General features: G+C 41.0%; 1 protein-coding gene across 3 annotated transcripts in view; it reads right to left on the minus strand.

Annotated features, from left to right (window-relative positions):
- The window catches only part of DCDC1 (doublecortin domain containing 1), a 351,456-nt gene that overhangs the window by 85,514 nt on the left and 247,073 nt on the right, over positions 1-18,869 (minus strand). For all 3 annotated transcript variants that reach the window (XM_029583130.1, XM_029583129.1, XM_029583131.1), the window contains 4 exons: positions 18,014-18,132; positions 16,915-16,975; positions 14,163-14,294; positions 9,623-9,780 (listed from right to left, as the gene is read on the minus strand). In XM_029583130.1, coding sequence (XP_029438990.1) covers positions 9,623-9,780; positions 14,163-14,294; positions 16,915-16,975; positions 18,014-18,132 — 470 coding nt within the window. The remainder of the gene's footprint in view (positions 1-9,622; positions 9,781-14,162; positions 14,295-16,914; positions 16,976-18,013; positions 18,133-18,869) is intronic.

An 18,869-nucleotide genomic window follows, 5' to 3' on the forward strand; every position in this document is an offset into this window, starting at 1 on the left:
CTATTGGTATAATGATTGCATTTTCATTACCTACCATCCCTCTCCTTATGTAAGAAGAGAGATGGGGGGATATGACAGCGATAGTTAAATCCCTGAAAGGTATTAATAAATGTACAAGACGCAAACTTCTTCAGTGGAAAGGAAGTTCTGGAATCAGGTGACACGATATGAAGCTTCAAAGAGGTAGGCTCAGGAGCAGCATTAGAAAATATTTTATTTTTTTTTTATGGAAAGGGCGGTGGATGTCGGCAATGCCCTCCACCCACCGGAGGTGGTGGAGATAAAAATAGTAAAGGTATTCAAAAAGCCAAGGCATAAGCACAAAGGATCCCCCTAGCGGCAAGAGGATGGTTAAAAAAAAAAAAAAAAGCATTGAGGTAACCTGCACAGAGCGGCAGTTACCACCCTAAACAAAAGTCATGGGGATAACCTGCAGGGAGCAGTGGTCACACTCCTAAGCCACAGGCATGTGAGGTAACCTGCACAGAGCGGCAGTTACCACCCTAAACAAAAGTCATGGGGATAACCTGCAGGGAGCAGTGGTCACACTCCTAAGCCACAGGCATGGGAGGTAACCTGCACAGAGCAGCAGTTATAGCCTAGAAAGGGTAGCTGTACAACTTGAGAGCTGGAAGGTAGGGGAAGGGGGAGTGGATGTCCAGTTTCATGTGGGAATTGGTGTGCGCATTTCACCATGGTGGACGGGTCACTGTTAGGCGGACTAGGTGGGTATTTTGTTCTTTTTTTTTTTTTTGCTGTCATTTAAAAACTTTGGCGTCCACATTCAAACATTCCTTGGTCAGATAAACAGGCTGCTCTGCCATGTTAAGCTCCTGTGGGTGAGCTGGTAATTTCAGTGGCTGAAAGTGGAGGGCGGTCTTTAGCACTCTCCTTTCTGCTGAGGCTACATATGTTGTCTCTTGCTCTCACCGAGTGCATCTTGCAGTCAGGTTCTCTCTCTCTCTTGACCACCTACTGCTACATTATAAAAAGACACTGCAGGGATCTCCTAGAGGTGTTTATATATTTTTATGAACCTGACGCCAGCAATGACCTCTTTTCCTTATTGGAGACAGTGACTAAAGCAAGCATTTGAATTCAAGCCATCCAGACCACTTGATGAGGCTGCCATTCATGCATTCTGCCTCTGCCTACTTGGAGGAAAGGCTTAACCCATGGCCCAACGCCTGTTGGAACACCTGAAAAATGTAGATATTGCTATTGTGAAAGGACTTCCCAAAAACAGCATGGGGGTGGTAAGTTACACCACATTTCAAAAAATGGCAGCTGGCCTCACTAAAATAGTCATGAAGCTGGCTATGTGAAGAGAGCCGTGGAATGGAATGGTGTGCTGGTAGCAGACTAAATCCGACGTCCTGTCCACAAGTTCACACTGCGTAACTGAATGGTACTTTCTGTGCTATGCAATTATGAACAAAAATACACCTGAATGACCCTATTTCCCTTTAACCCACAGATTCTTAGTGCATATCTAATTTTGCCACCATCGCCAGCTCTGAGGCCTTTCTAATATCACGGCATTCACCTATCTTCCCGTGCAGAAGGGCCAAGGCCAGATTTATGAATTTGCTGGAAATTTTGAGTAAAGCCAGGTGGTTGTCCATGAGAATGTGCAGAAATAAAAGTTTAATAAGCGAAAATATTATATGATAAAAAATTTGACGACGATTACTGTAAGCCACACTAATCAATTTGAATTTGATTTGCGGGATACCAAAGGAAAAGATGCAAATAAAGACATGACTATGGGGATACTTTTCTTAACTAGCGTTTGGGAGTTACACTCTTCTCATCAGATCAGAACAAAATAAGCAGGTCAAAGCAAAAGATGAAGTTGCCTGAACAGAATTCATGGATTACAGTGGTGGTGTGAAGGGGAAAGAGAGAGGTGGGGAATGGGGTTAATGTGTTAGGAGAGTGATAAGAAGGCGACAGAGCTACTGCAGAATTATTGTCCTGACGGGAAGTTAAAAACCCCAAGTCTCACGATTTTGAATAGTACTGGTGGTGTCAGGGAGTTGTGCCTTAGGAATTATATGGAAATGAGAGCAAGTGATTGAAAGAGACAAAGGTGACGGTGCCAGAGGTGACCTGAGCTCCCATTTCAAAATTAAAGATACTGATATCATGGACAACTTAACTTCCTAGAGAGCTCATTTTGCATCGGAAAAGCAAGTAGAATGTCTATAACAGTAAAGAAAATAAGGCTGAATTGTTTGTATATTAAAGATTTAGAAGAAACATTTTTCTTGCGATCTGTGGAAGAAGAGTGAAGAAAAGGAGCTGATTCTCAACTGAAAACTCATGTGAAAGCGAGAGAGACTTCTTGGTTTCCTCTGAACAAAGCCCCCTCCCTTGGTATTCACAATAATATAAAGGTATACAGGAATCCAGCCTGGTTGTCCTTAAGTTCAATTTCTGATTGCTCCATTAAGATTCCCAACTGCAGAAAAGCAGTCTCTACTGATCCCCACTCCCCCAGGAGCTTAAGAGCATCTTCAGTGCAACGTTCAACTACATGAGAAACGGAGACCCCCAACTTGGCAAATAGGTTGTACTGCTTCTATAGCCTTCTAAAACCTTGGAATCCTGAGTAAATGTCACCAGAACTAATGATCCTTCTCATGCCAGAGAACGCATGCGTTTGAATTTATGAAATCCACAAATCCAAGGAAGCAGGACCCTCTTTACCCATCTCTAATAGGAATTTCATTCACAGGTTTTCCATTTGAGAAAAAGCGTTATAAATCGGCTCACTTTCTAGAAGAGGCAATAGTTTTCATAAAACAAATAGTAAAAGCCAAATTCTCTTCTTTCTTTCAATTTGAAATAAGATGATTTGAAAAGCTTATTTTTGAAGATCTACTTAAAAAGGCAACACGTTCAGATGCTAGGACCAGCAAGTCATGTATATGAATCGTTTTTGCTAGCAATTTTAGACTTATCTTTCATAGGATTTCTTATGGCTATTTACATTTTCACTCAGTGAAAATCAATTACCTTCCTGCAATAAGCCTCATTTGCTACCTTTGAGTACAATAGAAACACCATTAGGATGATGACATTACCCAAAAGAAGGGCAGCACACAGTTGGTAGACATAAATTAAGGACCCTTTCACACACACATTAGAAATACTGCTGTGACTGAAATATGCATAAAATCTCTATCTATTAGCGCTATTAGTGCATGGTAGTGATGATTTTGAAGGGGAAGGGGGAGATTGGTAGATTGGGATCTACTTCTTTGACAAAATTATGTATTTCCTTTTCTTCTCAGTATGTGCCACTGATGCAATAAGCAGAGGCCCCCCAGCTGAGCTGCATTTAGAAATGCCACTGAGCATGGTGTGTACGCTTCATTTCTCCCTGCCGAAGCAAGACGTTGTCAGGAATAGAGTGCATGTGTGCCGGAAAGACCGCCCCTCCCTCATCACTCTGACCTCCACTGTTCCACGCATGTATGCCTGGGCGAAGACGTCACTCATGCGGAAAACAGCTCCTACAGATCAATTCATAGGATTTAGGGACATTTAACTTCCATCAAGCACACATCAGCTTATTGATATTTTGAGGATAACTTATTATTGAACATTACTGGTCTAACACAAAGGACCGTATCCTTACTAACTAAAAATACCAATCTAAAAATCCTCCACAATCCCCGTTACCTGTTAAGCAGAGAAGTATTTACTGAGTTCTTTACAGATTGAAGACCACAAAATTATGCAATACATTCTAATTTGCACAGATTTTGTTTTAACAAAAGCATTAAACTGTGATTGCTACTTAAGAAAACTAATTTACAATTATTTGAGGTTACACTGAATACAGAAAACATGAGGGCACTATTTCTCTCAAGAACGAAGCCCGAAAATGATCTTCATATTACAAATTATACACATGAACAGTAGCTTACATTCCACATTGCAAACAATACCCAGTTTGAAAAGAAGATACAGTGCTAAAATGTTAGTCAAAAGCCACAGTAAATTAGGTAGGGTCATAGTTTAGAAACAAAACTCACAACCTGATTTTCCTTAGGCTTTTCTCTCATTCTGTGTCTATTGGGAAAAAAGATTAGAGAACCAGACGCTTTAAGGTGAATTTTCAAAATGTTATGCACGTAAAAATGATCATATACATGTACAAGTAGTCTCTACCCGCATATTCTGTATTTTATATGTCCAAAATGCATGCATATTTTCACTTTTGCACGCACATGAATGCTCATATAAAAAGGGGCGATCTAGGGGCGTTCCCAGGTGGGCCCAGCTATTTTAAAAGACACTTACATGCGTACATTTTCCAACTTATTTCCATATTTTTACATCTGCTAATAATCTGGCGTAAGTGATTTTAAACATGTTTATTGTGTAGGGTGAAGTGGGGGAATTCAGGTTCAATGCATTAATATGCGTGATTTCAATGGATTGCACGTATTTGAAGGGCAAACCTACGCACATGTCTATGCTGTGGGGTAGAGATCCGCATATTTTAAAAAACATGTAAATATCACATGAGCATGTTATAAAATACTATAGTACTGTATGTGCAGCCACATACAGGTGGCTATGCCAGCGCCGCACAGCTGTTTGAATGTTATCCTCCCGATATATTGCTATTGGCATTGAATATAGTGATGTTACAGCCAAGGCTAATTACTGCCATTCTATTTAGCACCCATTTGACTGTAACTCAGCTAAATTCTTTGAGGTGGATTATGTTTATGACACATTTCTCACAGATACTTGGAACTATTATTATTAACTTGATTTTCTTCTGGTTGTGGCTGAATAAGATATTTCATATAATGCTTCCTAGGGACAGATGTATCAATCACTGCTGCAATAATAGAAGTGGCTGCGTACATTCCTCCACTAAACAAACTTATCAGCTTGAATATTTAACTATAAAAAATAGGTGAACTCGCACAATGGGCCTAATGGTTAACTATGTTGCAGACTGTGGAAATGGGCCTTTCATACACCACATTTTCTCATGATAAAGGCCCATTTGTGTGAGATACAAATCTTCATGTGCTAAAAGTTCCCATGAAATCATGGACTTTGTGAAAAGTCTTAACTATGCCTCTAGGAGGTGAGGTTTTTGCAACATGGTGATTTTGCACATTTTAATGCTCAAAAATTAACTTTTCAAACACAGGTAAAGATGCTTCAGCTTAGTACATATTTTGAAAACATTTTTCATTGTCATTTGCAAAACATAAAATATTGTGCATTATGGGGTTACTTATCTAAAGGTTTCAGCAGGAACACTGGAAGTTACACCAGAAAGTAGCATTTTGCAAAAGCCGGAAGAATGCTCATAACAGCAGTGTAACACAGAAATGTTAGGGGTTTAGGGGGTGTTCCGACATGGGGTTTGGAACTTTGCACACGTTAGTATTTTCTAAGTGGTATATATGCACAGATTACCAAATTTGTATGCATGCTTTTACACCTGATACCTGAGGTGTGGAACTGAAATTGAATTTGCTTTTGGTCTGCAGTTTTTGGGGGTAGCAAGACTGGTCTAATTGGAAGGGGGGTGGGGTCATGAAGAGCTGGATGGTGTAGGTGAACTGGTAGCGCTTAAAAGTTCATGCAAAAGTATTTTCATAAGTAGAGTATATTCATTCTTTATAAAATACCTTCTTCCATGAGTGAACTAACATAGGGGGTCATTTTCAAAAGCGAATGCACGCAAAAGGTCCCTTTTCACGTGCGATCACTAAATGGGGGCAGAGTCGGCCCTGGAAGAGGAGAAGTCGTGATGGCACCGGGGCCAACGCTGCGGTGACATCTCTGGTGGCAAAAGGTAAGGACCCTTATTGCCGCTGGTTTCGTGTCGAATAACTACACCTTTTATGGTGTAGTTATTCAGTGCGAAAGCCGGCAGCCAGCGCACTGCAGTGGTGCGATGGCTGCCGGCCTTCGCAGGCCCGCCCCCCACCCCCTGTTACTGCTGGATTTTCTAAAGTCTGCGACCTTAGAAAATCCAGGCCATAGTAACATAGTAATGATGGCAGAAAAAGACCAAATGGTCCATCTAGTCTACCCAGCAATTTGCTTATGATAATAACTGCCACTCCTTTTTGAGATACGGTCTCCAGAACTGAACCCAGTACTCCAGGTGAGGCCTCACCAAGGATCCGCACAAGGGCATTATTACCTCCTTTTTATTAACTGGTTATTCCTCTCTCTATGCAGCCCAGCATCTTTCTGGCTTTAGCTACCACCTGGTCACATTGCTTTGCAACCTTCAAATCACTAGACACAATCACTCCAAGGTCCCTCTCCTGGTCCATTCAGTCTGCCCAGCAAGTTTGTTATGGTAGTAAATGCTGCTCCATACACAAATTAAAGTTATGTTAAAGAAAGCAAATGTCTAACCCATAACAAAATTACTGCTAGCAACATTTTTACATGGTGAGCAGCCTTCCCGATAATTTAGACAATGCTGTTTGAATGTGCTTTGCTTTCGGACTTGGCCGTAGAAGTAGTCCTGTGCTTTATCCCTAATATCAGCATATCAGTACCCCAGACCATAAAGGTTGGAGCCAAGCTTTGGCTGTCTTCAGAATCAAAATCCCCTTCCTCCCTCGCCCATCAAAGCAGAGATCAATGTTGCAGTTGTGTCAAAAGCATCAAGGCTAATTGGTTAAGGATAGTAATCCCCCATACCTTCTTTTAAGAGTACTAATTGCTACTCCGTGCAGGTTACCCCCATGCCCCTTTTCTTCATTATCATCTACAAGCCTTTAGGGATCCACAGTGTATATCCCATGCCCTTTTCAATTTGTTTACTGTTTTCATCCTCTTCTCTTCCGGAAGGGCACTCCAAGCATCCACCACCCTCTCCATGAAAAAATATTTCCTTATGTTGGTTCAGAGTCTTCCATTTCATGACCCTTAGTTCTAAGGTTTCCTTTCCAAAAGAAGGTTCATGCATCATTAAAACCATTCAGGTATCTGAAGGTCTGTAATATATCTCTCTCTCTTGCACCTCCTCTCTTCCAGGGTGTACAACATTTTGGTCACCCTTCTTTGGACCATCTCCATCCTGTCTCTATCCATTTTGAGATATAGACTCCAGTACTGATCAAAGGACTCAAGGTGAGGCCTCATCAAGGACCTGAACAAGAGCAACATAACTCCTTTTTCTTACTGGTTATTCCTCTCTCTATGTAGTCCAGCATTCCTCTGGCTTTAGTTATCATTATGAATTCAGGGGACTGAAGGATTCTCCTCATATAAAGGGGGGGGATGTGGAAAAGAGGATTTGCATTCAGACAACAACCAACAAGGACTGAACTACACAGTCTAGGTAAACAAATAAGCATGGGGGTCGCTTGCTTATTGTGGCAGTTACTATCCTAAACCAATTAAGCTTGATACTCCACTTTAAATGCATATTTAGCATTGCTCTCTGCTTCAACGGCAGGGAGAAATGTGGAAAAGAGGATTTACATTCAGCAACATCCAACATGGCATGGATCTGTGCAGTCTGGGTAAACAAGCATCAGGGTAACTTGCTTGATGCAGTGGTTACTACCCACATCCATTAAGCTTTATGCTCACTTTTGATGCAACTCCAACATTACTGTCTGCATCAATGGCACGGGGTGGCAGGAAATTTGAATCAAACAGTTACCAACAAGGGTCCTGAACTTGGTAGTCGGTGAAACAGATAAGTATGGGAAAATAAGTGTGGGAGCTTGCTGGGCAGACTGGATGGGCTGATTGGTCTTTTTCTGCTGTCAATTCTATGTTTCTATGTAAAGAGAGGAAGACTTAGTTTGAAGAAAGGTTCAGCCTGATATGAGTCAGCCATCTAGGCAGAGCCTTTGATGAGCAGTGGCTACTGTAAGGTATTTCATGAATATTCTTAGAGCCACTGAGAGACTGAAAGGGAGAACTTGATATTGATCATTCTGTATGGTAAAATGGAGAAATTTCCTTCAATTGTGTGAATTGGAATATGTGTATACACAACCTTGAGATCTAGAGTACACAGTTAATCATTGATCCTCTTTCATGGGTGGAAGATACTTAAAGAGTTAATCTTAAAGATGCTTTATGAGGTTGCTGAAGTCCAGGATAGGATGAAAAATCTATTTTTGGAATTAGAAAATGCTTGGAGTAGAAACCTAGATTAGTTTCCTATATTTGATATTTGGGTTGATAGTTCTTGATGCAGAAGTTTGAGCTGATCTGCAGCTAGAAAGTGCCTCCTTGGAAGATTGTTTAGAGGGAGGAATTTGAAATTTAAAAGTACCCTTGCTCTATGATCTTTAATATGCAATGTTCTGTTATGATCAAAACCCAAGCAGGAATGAAGTGTTGAAGCTTCCACCCCCACCCCCCCCCCCACCCCCCCAACTGGAAGACTGTCTAAGGCTAACTGAGAATTCTGCTTTATGTTGTAGTAAACAATTCTGGTTGATTTGGTTTGAGAAAGCTCCAAGGATATGGTTTGCACTCTCTCTCTCTCTGACATGCTGTCTGGGCTGTTCTTTCTGTTGCTGTGGACATGGTTCTTGAAAAGGATATGGCTATCTTCTCCTTTAACAGAAGTACTGCCTTTTGTAGTGCTGAAGTTGAGGCTTTTTAGATTAGGCATGAGCAAACGTTTTGAGCCATAGCCCCCATATTCCATTCCTTCAATTGGTTGGACCCCACAAGATTACAAACTATCTGTTTGTAATCTCGGATATATCTTTGACACAAATTAAACATTAAAACACATATTAAGTCAGTACTTCAGGCTTCATACTACAAGATCCATCTTCTCAGGTACATTAAGGCCTTACTTGAACATGATGACTTTAGAATTGTCCTTCAAATCTCTTATTCTTACCAATATTGATTATTGCAACTCTCTTTATGTTGGTCTTTCTCAGTCTATAATCAGATCCCTCCAACTTGTACAAACCTCAGCTGTTCAACTACTCACTAATACATTTATTGTCCTACTTGTCCACAGAGAAACATGAGCCGCAGAGTGAGTTATAACAAGGCAATGGCAATGCTGCTACATTCCACATCTCATGTGTTTAATACACTTATGTACCGCCAGTATTTAAAATACTATGACTGTTTTTAGTATGGTTTAGTACATAGACTCCACAGATCCTAAAGTACATTTGCAAAATATTATATGTGGGCAAAAATATATTACAGAAAGGAAGAGAGGGATGGGCAAACAAATCATTTTTCCAAACTGAATAGTAAGAAGTTGGGCTAATTGGTAGTCATGAATAATGTTTAGACTTTGAACTCATTCAGATCCAAAATGTTTTCGGAGCTTGCATGGGGTATATGAATATTCAGACTGTATCTGTGAGTATGGCACCAGAGAATGAATGGGATAAGAGGTTAGGTCAGAGTAAGGGTCTATTTGAGCACCAGCTCACACTGAGACACAAACAGCAACATTTCTGCAAAATTCATAAACAATATTTTCATTTCTTTTGGCCCAAAAATGTAGGTTTACTTGCAAGCCAGAGTTTCTGAGATAGTTCAGGAATATTAAAGACATCAGTCTCCCATGAAACTGAAAGGAAATGCGTAATGTCATTGAGCTATGAGGGTGGCTTACCGTTGAGCTGAGCACGTTGCATGTTTCTCTTCCAGTTTCCTCACCAATGCTACTGTCAACTGTTTAGTCTCCCCTAGAGGCACTGCAGGCACTAAACGTGGGTCTAAGGGTCCCGAAAGTTGTGACTCAATGGGAATGCTCACATTATTTTGCAAAACCTAAGAAATGAAATACATAACCTGGTAAATTAGGCACTGTCGATGAAAACATATACTTTCCTTTTTCAACAAAGATTTTGATCAACAGAAAATATCAAAGCATACATCCAATTTCAAAATTCTTCCAAGTAAATTACAAAATCAAACACTGTTAGGATTTTAAAGGCCAGGATCAGCTGGTAGACCAACATTTGGTGGAGTTGTCTTTGAAGCTAGCCAGTTATCTTTAAGAACCATTTTTTATTGACCTTTAGTTAGCCATATGAGAACTTGATAATGTCAGCACATGAACTGTTTTGCTAGTCTTTAGGTTAAAACATTTTGGGGGATTTTGAAGCTTGCCAATACAGCGTCTGTTATCATTTGGAATATGTTTTGTGAATTGTGTGCCTATGTGCACTTGAGGTAATTGAGTGATTGAGCACCTTGGCATGGATGTCTAGTTAATTGTGTCTCTTGTCTGGTCTACACACTTGTATACTTTGTTGCTAGTTAAGAAACAATTGTGTCACTTTTCAAATAGCAACATTGTTCTCTTTCATTCTGCAAACAGCAACATTGTATTTATCCAGGTTCGTAGTCTTTACTAGCACATTGTATTTAATGGTTAGAGCTGGTAGTATTATTGATCTATATATTTAAGTGTTTTCCAATAAATGTCAAAAAATCTTTTTTGCTCTTGACTCACTATTTCTTGTCTGTGTAAGTTTTGTCTGTATGTATATTAAACAATTTTGGTGTGTATTATTTGGAGTTTGTTGTTTTTAATTAAGTTAGTAATTAATAAAGGTTTTTCAATGATCTTTTTATACATTTATCATTAGTGCTCCTCTCCCATCTGTTGGGGTTTGTTTTGGTGGGGTTTTTTTCTCAAGCAATTTATCTTTGTATTTAGCCCACGTTTGTTCCCAGGGAGTCAGGCAGTTGCAGGAGGAAGGCGTCTGCATACACACATTCAAATCATTAACGAAGATTGACCCATTAAGTGCGGGATTGAAATAGCACAAGAAGCTACAGCACTGTTTCTCTTGCTTTTGAAATTCCTATACCACAGTTGTTGGCACAAGTTCTCCCTCACAAAGCCATTCATAGTTTGAGCAATTCCCCCCTTAAGGATGGTGCCGCTCTCTTTGCAAGCATGAAGCGTACACCTGTTAAACGCCATATTTAATTTTAACTGGTTTATCAAGCTTAAGGGGCTTTTTCAGACTTAGTTCTAACTGCAGCTCCCCCAGCTGTGGCATGAGTGGAGCATGATAAGCATTCTTGGGTGTCCAACTCATCAGGGTTCTCCCCTGAGGAAGCCAGGTTGGCAAAACAAGGATCTTGTCGAGACCTTATAACATCAGACCCTACAGGAACATCTCCTTTAAAAGGATTCTTTGTTAGTACACCATTAATAAATAGTATTGAGTGCAGCAACAAGGTGTTTGTTAACTCTGTGATTCATCAATAGGCATCTAGTCTCGTAGTTTTTGGCTACTTGCCAGGTTCCTTTGGCCTGGTTTGGCCACTGTTGGAAACAGGATGCTGGGCTTGATGGAGACCCTTGGTCTGACCCAGGATGGCATGTTCTTATGTTCTTATGCATTTTCTCATAGACATAGGGTGTTTGCAACATTATTTTCAAGAGAAATATTATTTGTTGTTTATCTACGACTATAACATGTAACATTGTATCACAAAACTCTGGTTGCTATGTGTGTACTGTATCAAAGGTGAATGATTTCATGTGGTTAAATTAGTTACTGTATTGCCACAATGTAATAGAACTCATAATGCCAAGACTGTGAGACATGGTTTACATTTTCTAGGGAGGAATAACAATTTTGTATAAACTAGTTCACATTGCAATCTTGCTTTGAGAGACACTATTTTTCAACTATCAATCCTATTTAATTTAGTTATTGTTTGTATATGTAGCCTTAGGGGTCATTAGTGCAGATTTGTATCAGTTTTATATTATTCTTTACTGTGAGAGAGTACGAATATTTTAATTGGGGCGGATTTTCAGAGCCCTGCTCGCCGGTAAGCCTATTTTACATAGGCCTACCGGCGCGCGCAGAGCCCCGGGACTCGCGTAAGTCCCGGGGTTTTCGGAGGGGGCGTGTCGGGGGCGGTCCCGGTCGTCGCGGCGTTTTCGGGGCGTGTCGGCAGCGTTTTGGGGACGGGTACGGGGGCGTGGCTACGGCCCGGGGCGGTCCGGGCCGTAGCCACGCCCGGACCGCCCTGTCCGGGCGTGGCTACGCCCTCCGTACCCGCCCCCAGGTCGCGGCCCGGCGCACAGGAGGCCCGCTGGCGCGCGGGGATTTACGCCTCCCTCTGGGAAGCGTAAATCCCCCAACAAAGGTAAGGGGGGGGTATAGACAGGGCCGGGCGGGTGGGTTAGGTAGAGGAAGGGAGGGGAAGGTGAGGGGAGGGTGTTAGAGGATTCCCTCCGAGGCCGCTCCGATTTCGGAGCGGCCTCGGAGGGAACGGGGGTAGGCTGCGCGGCTCGGCGCGCGCCGGCTATACAAAATCCATAGCCTTGCGCGCGCCGATCCAGGTTTTTTAGTAGATACGCGCGGCTCCGCGCGTATCTACTAAAATCCAGCGTACTTTTGTTTGCGCCTGAGCGCAAACAAAAGTAGGCCTATTCGCGCTCCTTTTAAAATCCGCCCCATTGTGTATATGTACATGAATAAAGATTTAATATCAGATTCACTTTTAATTTGCACTGAAGATACTTTATCCCATAAGTGCTTTTGTCCTACTCTTTTTAGAGTGTATTTTGGCTGTCTATATATATATATATATGTGTGTGTGTGTATGTATATATATATATATATATATATATACATACATACTTACATACATATATATATATATATATATTTATTTATTTTTTTTAGTGTGCTATACTATAGGCTCGGTATTCAAAAGCTCTTCCTATGCTCTCTCTATGAAAAATTCTTCTGAAAGTAAAGTTCAATGAGCCTCATTTATAAAGCTTCTCTCTAATATTCTGTGTTTATGGAAAAATAAGTTTTATAAATTAGCTTTGGGGGGTCAGCATTCAGCACCACTTAGTCGGTTAAGTTCTGTGACTTAGGTGGCTAAGTGGCGCGGTTTAATCATTTGGCCGCACTAGGTGATTGCCAGTTGTTTATCCAACTAGCTGGCTGACAGGGTCATTTTTTCAAAACGCGATGGGCCATTATCACTGAGCATTAGGGCCTTAACGCATCGCGATGATAACATTTAAAATGAGGGGAGAGGTTTGGGTGGGATTTAAAAACCTTTGGGCCCGGCTGCCAGAAATAACTACACCTATTCCAGGGGCGCTATTGGGGGGGGGGGGGGGGGGAGGGGCGACAGTGTGTGCTGTGGCCACAACTGTGGCGGGCTCAGACCATCGCACCACCACACACTCCCCGCCCCTTTACTGACCACATCTCTTCATTTTGCTATATTTAAAGTGGAATGATGAATCTAGGCCTAAGTGAGGAGTGGGTTTTGGGGTGGGTGTGGGGCAGAGCTACTTACCTGGCTCATTTTCAGCCTTATCTGGCCTACTTAGCCAAAAAAGTCTCGGACAGTTGTTTGGCCATTTCACAGTTAGCTGGATATACTTAACTATAAGATAGCGGAGCACAATCCATGGCGCAGCTGCAATGCTGAATATTTCAGCCAAGTTAGCTGATTATTTATTTATTTAAAATCTTTTCTATACCGTCGCTAAGTTATATATCATTGAAATGGTTTACATGTAGGCGCATAAATTAAGGTAGGTGAGGGCGTACATTAGTACATTCTAACAGGTGCCGCTAAGGTTCGGTTACAATATATCATTAAAGACAATCGATTGTTTAGTGGAGTAGGTCATGACCAATTGTACCAGGAAGGTACTGTTCACGGGTAAAATTCACTATTCATAGTGTTACAATTATGTTTATAGTGATGTAGAGTTCGTGGACCACTCTACTGTACAATCCTAAGCACTGTGCGCCGGCATTCTTCTGCCTGTTTCTACATATTTTCTATTCTCCCGTCTCTTTATAAGATGCTTCTTTGAAAAGCCATGTTTTTAAACTTTTCTTAAATGTTTTGAGATCTCTTTGCAATCTGATCTCTAGGGGCATTGCGTTCCAAAGTATGGGGCCTGCTAGTGATAAGGCCCTTTCTCTCACTTGGGTTATGTTTATCCAGCCTAACTTGCTCAGTCGGACAGTGACAAAATATTGGCCTCCATATGTTTAGATGATATATTTGCAATTGATTTTATATTTAGTTCCTTTAGTTGAGCTGGGGTTACGTTTTTATTACTCCATTGGGATTGCCAGAGAGTAGGTTAGAATGTGCTTTTGAATGTGGGGAGTACCGCCTGCTTCTAATACACTGACCTCTCCTGACGCGGCACCGTGTGCTTCCTGATTAGCAGTGCTCCAGGCCCCTTGGCGAATGCAGTGTTGCTTCTGGGTCACCTCCTTCACATTTAGCTCCTCTAGGAAGGTCAGAACAAGCTCAGGGTATGCCTATAGGAAAAGACAGGAGCAGAAGAGTAATGAAGAGGTAATATCAGGGGTTACAATTCATACAATATGAATTAAGGAAAGAGAAGATGTTGGCCGGCAATGTCATAAAAGGTACTGTGAAAACAAGAAAAGTATTCATAAATTAATAATAATAGTTTCAGTATTCCTTTGAATAAAGAAATTTTGTTGCTGTGCTAGTACATTAGATACATAAAAATAATTGTTAAACAAATTGTAGGTGAAAACGTTTTATTGAACTAAATCACTAAACATATGACCGGCTTTGGAGATCTCTGCTCTCTACAAAGGGTCAATACAGAGTGAATTATGGATGATGTTGCTTGAAAATGCAATTGTCTTGGATTATATCAGCAGTGTTTGTTTTCAAAGATGTAAACTGCTGACAAATAAAAAGAAAAGGAAGGGGTGGGGAAGGAGGAAAAGTACAGCATACTGCTCTGTCACATTTAGATGGATCCTGCTTTTCTATTACATTTAAGTTAACAAAAAATGTTGAGACCTGGGAATCAAGACTGTGCCTGTCCATAATGTGGGGCCAAGAGTTCCCAGCTAGATATATTTTTCCCTGAAATAGGAGCGGCAAAGATGACCGCATGAGAGGGGGCAAGGAAGGCTAAAGACGCACCTGCTGCAGCCTTTGCAGCCAGTCGTGTGCCCGATTGACGACTTCGTCAATACCAGAGCATCGTGTCAGGAGGAAAACGCTTCCGGGGCTGGGAGATAGCTCCTGAGCATTCCACCTCTAGGTTTGGAGGCTGCTTCTCTGCCTCTCTCCCCCAGGGCAGCCTAGAGCGGGAGCTAGCCGTGCCTTTGGCAGCCATAGAGGAGATGAGACTGCGGGCATGAATCAGCGGCATGAGATGGAGTCTTCTTCACCAAGGGTTGGCTGCGAGTGACTGTACAGGGAGCAAAGCTGTTCTTTGCCTTTGTATTTCGGCAGTGACAGCAGTCAAGATTCCCATGGCAATGGCGTCTGAAGGGATCAATTATTCGCCTAGCCCTGCGAGGAAAATGACACTGGAGGACATATGGAGTGTGGTGACGAAGAGGGAAAATACATTTCCTGCTGCATCCAAATTGTGCAGTTTTACTGTGGAAGTAGCTTCCAAATTAACCATTCAAGACCAGAATTTGGAGCCACTTGTGGGGGAAGTATTCTCCATTGGGAACCAGCTTGCTGTTTACAGACCTCAAGTGTTGCTCTGATGAAAGATAATTTGGCATTATACAACTAAATAGCAGATTTGGAGAATTCAACCAGCGCAAGGAATCTTCAATTAATAAACTTCCTTCGACATAGACTTTTAGGCCCTCAGGAACTTATGAAGAGATACCGGAAAGAAGTTATCAATATATTGGAGGAGAGGGTGCCTGGCATATTGAACATGCTTTATCTACCTTCTGGCAAGTGTGACGTGAACCCTGCTGAAGGGGGAGGGGGGGGGGGGGGGGATATTATTTCATCTCCAGATAGTTTAGATCTATTGGTACTCCTGGAAAGCTTGCAGGATGAGATAACCATTACTCATGCTGTTGGTGACTTTTTTTTTTTATTATTATTATTATTTTAACCTGGGGAATTTTCCTGATTTACTTATCTTATAAATCTATTGCTGAAATTAGTAAAATTAAGAAATCTAAAGGAAAATTTCCATGCCCCAGGGTGAGGTGGATGGGAAGCTTCAACCTCCAATGGTTGGGGAAAAGAGCGAGGCAGCTGGAGATTGGCTTAAAATGGACTGTTAGTCTTCCAGTCTGCCCCACTGCACTGCACTCCCCTCTTGCCACCATGTTTGATGCATCTGCCAGCAGTGGGAAGGATCCCCCAGCCACCACTGTTCTTCTCCTCAAGTTGCTTCACACAAACTACTCGACACCCTGCACCCTTCTCTGATGGTGGTAGTAGGGGGCTGTGCGTTAGTGAGCAGGTCAAAGAAGAGCCAAGCTGTCCGCTTAACTACAGCCCATATCTAAATCAATAGGTTGAGGAGAGACCAAGCGGTGTGGCAGAGTAGTGGGGGCTTAAACCCAGATAAATCAGCCAGGGCCCAGCTCATATATATCCTCTGTAATGTATTAGGCACTAAGATATATACAGTAGCCTAGAGGTAATACATTTCATGTTGTAAATCATACAGAAATCTTACTAGACTATTTGATTTCTCCTTCCCTGAAACTCATTAATTGAATCCTCATATTTTTCCATTTTAAAAATGAGATCACACTGCATCCGGAGAAATTTTTGAATTAAAGCAAAATTTTGCTAAATCGTCCCATTGGGTGAGATCATTTTGGGCAGTAATAAATGACCTAATAGCTCTAATTGTACAGAATCATTTATATCTTGCATTTAAAAAAAAATCTTTTACCATGGTTAAATCAGAAGTCAATGCAATGTAGTATAAAAACAGAATAATAAACCCAAAACAATAACTTGGGAATTTAGTAATTAAAAAAATAATATGAATGTACAAACAATAGAAAGGGTTGTATAGAATGATATACAAAAGAACTTTAGTTCAAATATGGCATTTGCTAATATTAACCAATAAAAATCTGTTGTAAACAAAACAATAAAATATATGTTAAGAGGACAAACCTTGGAATAAATAAAACCTTCATTTCCAAAACCCCACTGTTGGTGAAGACTGCTTCTGTCTCTGAAATGAAAGGACAGACTAATTTCCTCTTGTTTTCTTCAGAAAGTAACATATTATTACATTTACGGTATCGGTGTTCAGTGAGAAAACTGCAAATGTCTCATCATTCAATAGCAATTCAAGCTGTAATTGGCAAAGAGAGGCTGTGATGAATTCTTTGATCAGGGATGCTACAGAGATTTTTATTTCTATATTCTCTACAATATCTCTAGATATTAAAAAAAAAAAAAAGTCTTCGTACTCTGGGAATTATGCAACAGTTGACTTTACCTAAATATGGAAGCGTCAGCACAGTGTTAAGTGGCTCCCAGGACTTGTCAGACAGCTTTTTAAAAGCTTTCTGAGACTAAAAATATGAAGCTTTCCAGGAGTTTGTCTGCAATTGGCAATCACAGACAGACACGCCCTAGTGAGTCTTTACTAACTTCATGACAAGAAGGTGCTAAAAGTGACAAAGGCTCTGTTAGCAGCACTGGATATATAATTTCCTGTAGCAAGCCACTGACTTACAAACAACTGCCTCCTTCTTTGTCACTACTATTTTGTACAACTGAAAGTCAACACATCATTTCATCCGTGAGCCCACATTGCCAACACAACAGTCTGAAAAGCAGCTAGAAAAACTTCAAGTGCAAAATATTGTACGAGCTAACTTTTACAGACGATTCCGTGCAAGAATACAGATGCAATACCAAACAGGGAAGCACTCTAGAACTGACCTGCCTGGCACGGAGTCTGCAAATTGGAGCTTGCACTACAAACTGAAAGCAATGAAATCATGAATGTACATATGAGATCATCTGTCACACTTTCTAACACAGCTTTTGCGTAGCAGTAGCACTAAGAGTAATGACACAAACCTTTATTAAGCATTAAGTAGAATAGGCACATTTTACTGCACCTGCAGATCAGGACTTGATTCATGTTAAAGTCTGAACTAGTGAATTACTTTTAGCAACAGGGTTTTGTTTTGTTTTTTTTTTTTGGAGGGGAATAAAGGCCTCTTAAAAAGCTGGACTCAGTCCCCAGAAATATTACCTTTTCTGCAATATTAGCTTACGTCCTCCTAGGGATGTTCCATCATCGCTGTTAAATGTGACCGGATGACCAGCAGCTAGACAGATCTGCGGCATGGTTCGACTTAAGATCATTCCAGTCTGCCAATGAATGAACAACAACAACAACAAAAGGACTGAACAAGTGAAAAGAACCAGAGAATGAAGCTCTGTGTCATAATAGTGAGGTCAGTATGCCTGGATAAGTCAGGACATTAACAGTCCTAGAGAGCCAAGTCAGCAAGCCTTATTCAGAGGCAGTGATCTTGTTTATAAGAAGGAAGGCATTTTACAGTTCAGTGCAGAACAGAACCAAGCCTTCATAACTCCACAGGTTCTTTTTTTGGTACATAATTCACAGTGCGATGATTTGGGGTCCATAACGTGTCACTTGTCATACAGATAACAGAGTTTTATTTCAAATGTGTATGCACAGGGAAAAAAAAAGTTCAATGACCTGCAAAGCTTACAACAAAATCCATATTCTCTGAGCCAATTTAAAGCTTTACTCTATAGCAACACTGGTTAATCTTTTTACAAGACAATCCTCTGAAACAACGTCCGTGTCCAATACCTTATTTTTATTGCAAAATCAGTGAGTGCTGAACTTTATTCTATAAGCAATCAGAAGGCTGCATGCGATGGATCTCGGGGCTTCTTTAAACCTAACCAACAGTGTAATGATGTCATTGGGTTTTTAACGTGCATGTACACATTCTAAATTGGCAAAGACATTTCTTGAAGAATTCTTCCAAGAAATCTATTATGGCAAGATGGATGAACGCCCACACATAGGCACAGCACAATCTATTCTAATGCAAACTGTGTGACTGCTGTAA

Source organism: Rhinatrema bivittatum, chromosome 17 (assembly GCF_901001135.1).
Source record: "Rhinatrema bivittatum chromosome 17, aRhiBiv1.1, whole genome shotgun sequence".
In the NCBI taxonomy this organism is placed as follows: Eukaryota; Metazoa; Chordata; class Amphibia; order Gymnophiona; family Rhinatrematidae; genus Rhinatrema; species Rhinatrema bivittatum.